Source organism: Falco cherrug, chromosome 4 (genome assembly GCF_023634085.1).
Source record: "Falco cherrug isolate bFalChe1 chromosome 4, bFalChe1.pri, whole genome shotgun sequence".
In the NCBI taxonomy this organism is placed as follows: domain Eukaryota; kingdom Metazoa; phylum Chordata; class Aves; order Falconiformes; family Falconidae; genus Falco; species Falco cherrug.
In genome coordinates, this window is record NC_073700.1 from 44,987,400 (window position 1) to 44,994,925 (window position 7,526).

At 47.8% G+C, this 7,526-nt stretch overlaps 1 protein-coding gene across 1 annotated transcript; it reads right to left on the bottom strand.

Annotated features, from left to right (window-relative positions):
- Positions 1–1,097: 1,097 nt before the first annotated feature.
- On the bottom strand, positions 1,098–7,505 carry ARMC6 (armadillo repeat containing 6). The gene is made up of 8 exons (XM_014284223.3): positions 7,138–7,505; positions 6,420–6,572; positions 5,889–5,971; positions 4,626–5,196; positions 4,008–4,153; positions 3,327–3,458; positions 2,675–2,812; positions 1,098–1,830 (listed from the first exon to the last, which is right to left on the bottom strand). Exons 2-8 carry the CDS (start codon positions 6,538–6,540, stop codon positions 1,618–1,620), a joined length of 1,404 nt encoding a protein of 467 aa, XP_014139698.2. The 5' UTR covers positions 6,541–6,572; positions 7,138–7,505; the 3' UTR covers positions 1,098–1,617.
- Between the last annotated feature and the right edge of the window lie 21 nt (positions 7,506–7,526).

Sequence of the window (7,526 nt, forward strand, 5' to 3'; positions counted from 1 at the left end):
AGCTCAGCATTACACTACCGCTTGTTTAAAATGGAAAGAAAATTAATCTAAGCTTTCCTGCCACTGTGGAGCGACCCCCCCCCCCCCTTCTGATTCTCTCGCAGCACCACGTTAAGCCTCAGTGCCACTTCTGACCGCCCCCCCCCCCCCGAGCCAGCTGGGTGAGCCAGGCTCCACCAAACACACTCCCCGGAGCCATCAGGCTCTCCCGCAGGGCTTGGGACCTCAGGGGCTCTTCACCAGCTCTTCTTGCCCGCTCTGCCACAAAGGAGCGGGGCACCTTCACCGGCGGATCAGAGCACTGCTCAAACACACCGAGCCTTCCACACAGCAAGAAGGGAGGCGACCCAGGAGCCTCTCATCGCACAAACACTCTCCGGGGTCAGAAGCCTTTGGAGAACACAATGACCTTTGCTATCTGCTGGCAGATAGCGCAGGGCTGCAGGAGGCTTTAAAGTCAACAGAGGCATTTCCACCACCTTTCTTTTCCTGCCTCAAAAAGGCTCCGTAAAGAGCCAACCACCCTTGTAGCACTTTTATGTTTTATAGGGTCAACATTTCTACAGAGTATCACATTAGAAAATATCCACTCAAGTACATCAGTAGCAGCGCAGGAGGAAGGTTCAGCATCAGAGAGGGCTGGTAACAACACAGCCCAGCAAAGGAACTGGGGCACACAGAAGCCTTTAACTGAGACTACAGAACCGTTCTGGATGTTTCACTTCCCCTGTTCCGCCCCCAAATCCATAGCTGTCTTCAGTCCACGAGGTGAACAGCCTTCTTGTACATTTACGGCACTCTTGGATTCTGGGAAGTGCAACCCTGCTAAGAGATAGCCAAAGCCTGCGCTCCCCCATGCTGGATTCCCACTGTGTGGTACCACTGCCCATTTATCCCTGCTTTGAAACTACCATCCTCGCTACCAGTCCCCAGCATGCTCATCTCACTGAAAGAGGAACGTGAACTTTCCTCCTGGATGCAAACAGCAACATCATCAGGTTATGTTGCTTTGGCCCATACTATCTGAAATCCTTACTTTGCTTTTGTTTAAAATGTTACCTTGGTTGAAAAATCCAAAACAAAGCAGCAACACAGAATATGGTCAGCAGTAAATGACAGTTAGTAGAACAGTACAAGAGGACAGAACACATTCATAAGCGATGGGATTCCTCCTCATCCATCCTGTTACCAGACCAGACTGCTAGCCTCCGTTGGCAGAGAGCAGAGGAACAAATCTGAACCAGCTGCCACAGTACATACCAAACTCCTATCAGAAAAGAGCCACTTTTGCTCTTACTGTATAGAGTAGAGCACGTGGGAACGACCCCGTTCTGTACATGGGGAACATACATAACAACAGGGGGAAGCAAATCATCTTCAGGCATTAGATGATTCGGGGAATGTTACTACACAGAGTTGATTTGCAGCCTGCGAATGCATAAAGCCATTTCAGCTGTAGCTCCCAATACAAAGTTCACTGCAGCCTCACAAGCCAGGCATTTGCTTCAGATATTTCAGTTCAATGTAACTGCAAATTAATTCACGCCACTTGGTTTCCCCCCTTAGACTTCACATACATAGATGTGTTGAAGCTCCACTGCTCAGTGGAGTGACGATTCACTGAGCTAGGCTTCCCTTCTGACCTGTCCACAGCTCTCGGAGCTCCACTTTACAGCCAAGATCCCTCAGCGCAGCTTTGGCCACATCATCGCAGTCCTTGTGTGCTGCACGAGCTTCTGTGATTAGGTTCTCAGCTCCCATCTCTAAGATGGGCTGAGAAAAGTCCCGGCTCCGGGAGACCAGGTTGCGGATCAGCATGCAAGCCTGTTTCTGAGGAAAGAGGTAAATCAGAGATATTAGCTTCTTTTGTTGGGAAATACCACCTGCGTAGGATGCTGGCGCACACAAAGCAGAGATGGCTCCAACTGAAAGAATATTTTCTGGGCCAATGTGAGATGCTGTAGACCTCCACAAATTATTTTCTGGAAGTATAAAATCCATGGACAAAAGTATGGATGCTATTTCACACTGAAGTTTATACAACCAAGCCTCCTGCTTCTGTCAGAAGACCAGCAAATCTCAAACACCAATCTTTAAATAATGCTAAGACAGAATTCTCCAGTTAGAGCAGACCCACCTTTCCACACCCTTGTATGATGTTCTGGCCACCTTCCCTGGCACTTAGCTTAAACTACGCTTTCAGAAAATATTTTCTACAGTATTTTAATGCTCAGGGGAGCACAGAGGTGGACACAGAATCTACCAAGACTCGCATGCAAAACCAGAGGCTAACTTCTTGCCATGTAGGTGTTTTATTCAACACTGGGAACAGATGGCAATGTTTCCTATAGGACAGATATCATCATAGCACAGGCTGGGTTTGAAAGAGCCTATCCTCCTCCCACTCTTTCAAGGAGGAGGAAAAGTAATGCCTAGAAGAGAAGCACAGCATTCCACAGTTGCTTCAACCTGAATTCAGGTGGATTTAAAACCCAAACTAAGTTTTGCTCTGATCCCATCAGGATGACACATGTAGGGAGTCCTGCGTTTAGATGCTGCATTCCCAACACACTCAGAACCTTTTGGTATTTGTCAAGTAAAGGACACAAGCCCAGTGAAACAGTGAACACTGCCAACATCAGTCCTGAATAATCAAGTACTCCAAGGCACATACCTGTACAGCCACTTCCCGTGGGTGTGCTTTCATAGCCTGAAGAGCTGCCAACGCCCCTCCACCTTCCATGATGACATTACAGTTCTCAGGTTTGCGCAAAGCCAACATGCACAAGGCTGCACAACCCTGCTCACAGATCTGCAAGACAAAGGGGAAGAAACACTCACTGGCTTAAAATGTTGCTTTCAGGGAAAAAAGGCTGTCCTTTTTTCTGTCAATTTCAAAAAAAATATTTTTTTTTTTAAAGATTTCTTCCACTGACATATCCTGCTTCTCTAGCATGTAAATCAAGTTTTACACCCCAGAGGTGTAGAACACTGTATCCCACATCTGATTCGGGAACAAGAAAACCCCTTAATATATTAAAGTGGACATACCTTTCAATTTACACAAATCTTTGCCAAACCATGCACTTAACCCCTCTACAACAACCAGGTATTAAAAGGTTTAATACACTGCTCAGTTGCAATCATCTAACAACTCTACTTAGAACGTATCTGCTCTTAGCATAAGCTGTTTAACATAGGTCAGAGCAACGCTCTGGGTTGTTCCCCCACACAAGCAAGACAAGTTACGCTGCCACATTATACAGCCCAAACCTGATCTCCATTCCCAGCCCTGGCGCCACTTCACCAGCCACTTTGGTGCATACCTGAGCGTTGGCAAGGTGATGGCTTATAGCAAGCACAATGAGGTCGGTTCCCCCAGCGTTAACAATGGCATCTTTCACATCATCATTACCAGCAACTGCTCGGATGGCACTCAGCACCTGCTTCACCACATCCTGCGTTCATCAAGAAAAAACAGCTTAGAAAGCTGGGCAGTGTTTTACAGACTTCTGAAAGCCAAGCAGCAACTTCATGCAAATAGCTGTAATTCTCAACTACAACGACCAACACTATACTCAGTCATACTTTCTTGCTAGACAGAGTAGTAAGGAATCTTGTTAATTTGGCCAAGGTTTTTAAAGAAGCTTAAAGAATCAAACATCAACTCTCTGGGACTTGAATCTAAATCCTCTTGAATCTCTTCTAGCTAGAATAGTGGAAAACCAGAAGCTCAGCTCTTCTAGGAGCAAGCAGAGCTCTGCTCATGGAGGACTGAGGACGTAACTGTGAGCAAGGGGCTCAGAATGGACACATTCTTACCCCAGAGAGCACATATAACCTAGTTCTGTATATAAGGCTGTAAATGGGGATCAGTGTTTGGGTTTCAACCCCAACTGCCCCTAGAATAATGCACAGTCCGAGGCCCATTCACAGCCAGGACTTCAAAATGAAAAGCAAGCCCTGCTGCTTTACCTCCGCTCCCAAGTACACTTTGTATCGCTCACCGGGTGGTCGATGCAGTCAGCCAGCAGAGCCACCATAAAATTTAAGCCGCCAAGGTCCACAATTTCTTGACAGAATTCATTCCTGACAGAAAGGCGAGAAAGGGTGGCACACAGTTCACTGAGAACACTGGAGTTATCTGTGAATGCTGTAGAGGAGAGATGATGAATGGAGTGACTACAAGCAAGGAGGGGTGCTGCAGAATCAAGGTGCTTTACTTTGCTTCGTTTAAAAAAAAAAAAAAGCAAACAGTATATTACATTTATTGTATTAAAATAGCACAGGTGACATTCTGTGCATTCTCCACCTAGACTGATACAGTATCTTTTCTCGGCAAGAACGAAGTACCTCAGCAGGAATAAAGTGCTTGTAAACCTGCACTGGGCTGTAAAACACTCCCTTGACAGACTGACAAATAGCTCTGATAACTGCCACCCTGGTGCTGCTGATAGCCTCTGGAGCAGTCATATTTTTCTTTCTCGGGGCACAATTCATCACAGAATTAAATATAATTTTAGTAGCAAATTTCTGAATCATCTCTGGGGAGCTTCAGGTTATGACAAAGCACAGTTCTCAGATAAGAAGGCACAGATGATTCAAAATTATGGGGTTAATTTTACCTTTTGCAGCTTCAATGAGGACTCTTAACCCATCATTTTCCAGCACTATCATTTTAGCATGATCATGAGCATGACCAAAGGGCACACGGATGTCATCATCAAACGTCATGATCCTGAGCGCCGAGGAGGCTGTTCGGACAACATCAGCACTGTCTCCGTGCTGGACTATAGCTCCAGTCAGAAGTGGCAGAACTCCACCTTTCACGAAGTCCTGACGGTTCTGCTCGTGTTTCAGACAGGCATGCCGAATGCATCGGATCCCAGCCAGTGTCATTTCTGCATCCTCCCTATATTCTTGCAGAGTTTGTAACAGCAGATCCTGGCCAGCAGAGTCAAGTAGGTCTGGCTGCCCATCCAAGATGGCAGACAGAGTGTAAAAGGCTTTCAGCATTAAATTTCTGTCTCCTGAAGCCAACTGGCAGGCAGAGAACACCACAGAATAGGCACCATTCTGCCCAGCCAGGTAGCGGAAAGCCAGCTGTTCTTTGCACTGATCAGTGAAGACCACTAGCTGCTCGGCCATCTCAGCGAGATCAGAGTCAGCAACAGCTCTCCCAAGGGAATCTAAAGTCTAAAGAAGAGAACGAGAGTTAACTTCTGATCTGAACTGTGCAGGAACAAGAGCAGTTCTTCACAGTCAAACTTGTTTATTTATAATGGTTGTCATCTTATAAATTTAGTTTGACATATTTAAGAAATAGCTGTCTTAAAAAGCAGCATTTTGTCTTCATGCACAGGACCCTTGGAGGAACAGAGGCTTCTCTGTACTTCTGCCACCTCTGTATGCCAGTCTGACCAGTAGTGGGTGAACTGGGCCCAACCAGCACATTTCACAGGGGTCAGTGGTGTGCATGAGTATTTTTATGTTCTTACTGACGAGGGACTGTATTCAATCTTCTCATCTACCCTCAGAAGAGCTAGCTAACAGCTACCGCTTAGCTTACTTGTATGCCTTTCATTAAAGTCCTTCTGTCGTTTGAGTTTACCTGGTAACAGCAGAAACTGCTTCCAAGTCACAAAAGGCAGTCTCTGCTGGCACTCTGCACTCACACCGATTCTTCCACTGAAAAGCGCAAGCTAGCTCTCTGAACTTTTATATTACTGCTAGTTTGCAAAACAGATGGGATTAACTGCTTGTTGAAGAGCTCACAGAGAAATGGGGCAGAGGCAGAAGTAGAAGGGATATCTCATTATTCTTAGTCTATTACTTAAACTATTATATAACTGTGATCCTTAGAAGACAACAGAAATTTGTGCTCCTACCAGCAAAATTTCGTGCTTTTGCTTTTGACCGTTTTCAGAGGCAGGCTGTCGCACAGCTTTCACAATATTGCTTAGATCAACACCTAAAAGGAAAAACAAAACCAAGATTAATATTAGTTACAGGAGCTTGGGTAAAAATTGTCAAGTTAACACAGCAAACAAAGATGAACTTATTGCAAAGCATGGATCAATGCACAAAGATGCTGAAATGTTACTAAAGCTCTAATGTAATGGTCAAATACGCCTGGAACAAAGCATCAGTTTAGCTAAATGTCAACTAAGGAAAAAAACCCCAAACATTTAGTTTCATTGACCAAACTGCACCCTGCAGTTTCAGTCAAAGCAGTTTTTTCAGTCATAATTACTCCACAAAACTAGGTTAGCATTAATGGTATCTATGTTCCACTTCACAAAGGCTTCTTTTCAATACGGGAGGATCAATCTTTGCATGCAGGTTCTACTAACAGTTAAGATATGTAAAACCTCAGCCTGTAATAATCTCAACTGCAGAAGCAGATGAATTTACAATACCTTGGGACTCAAACTGCTGCACAGCTTCTCTCACAGCTTCTTCTGGATCCATTTCAAATTCTGTAATGTTTTCTTGCACTGCATCATCAAACGTTTCTTGCGCAATCTGTTTCGATCCCATTTTACTCGAATGGGATAAACCGCCTCCTTACCCTGTCATTAAGACAGTCCACAATTAGTTTTGGTGCAAAGCCTTCTAATGCTAACCTGAACCAAAGGTAGTGACTTGCTCTGCTTCAAAACAAAAGCAAGAACTCAAACCCAAAAATACATGTTCACAGGGATAAGTGGTTTTGGTGGTTTTTAATGGGCAGAAACAGAGCAACTAAAAGAGCTAAGGAGAAATTTCAGAGGCCCAGGATCTGGCTGGGGAAGCTGCTAGTGCTCTGCTGCAGAGGTGTGTTAACGTGACAGGGCTCCCGCTGCCCCTCGCTTGCCGCAGGGGTACGGTGGGCGGCCTGCCCGGGCACGCTGGGCCCTGAGACACTGCAGGCTCGAGGGCCAACACGGCCCTGCGCCCCCCGGCCTAGCCCCGAGCCCCTACCACAGCAGGGCCCGGTCCGCCCCCGCACCCCCCTCAGCAGGCCCAGCCGGTCGGGTGGGTCCCGTTCCCCGGCCTTTCGGGGAGGCTCTGCCGCAGAGAGGGCCCAGGAACCGGACGCAGGTAGCGGGGGAGCTCCCGGGCGTATAACGGGCCTCGGTTCTCGTCACGACCCACCTGGGTCCCTCGCCGCCTGCAGCGCCGCTCCCCAACGGGCTCCTCCCGCCTGACAAAGAGCCGTGGGCTCACCGCGCTGGCACCACTCGGCCACCGTACGCAGGGGGCGGGAACGGCCCCGCCCTCCACCACCCAGCCCTCCCAGTGCGCATGCGCCAGTGCAAATAGTCGCGCTAACACCCCTCACTCCAAAAAACGCGGCGCGAAAAAGATCCCGCCGCATCCAACTGCGCATGCGGCCGCGCCTCCCGCGCAGGCGCACTACGCCGCACGCTCCGGGGCCCGGCCTGCGCGGTAGCGGGTGCCCCGCGGCCCCGCCGACGGCGCGGGAAGCAGCGAGCCGCTCCTGTTCTGCTTACCGCGCCGTCGACTGGGGCCCGCGCCCTCCC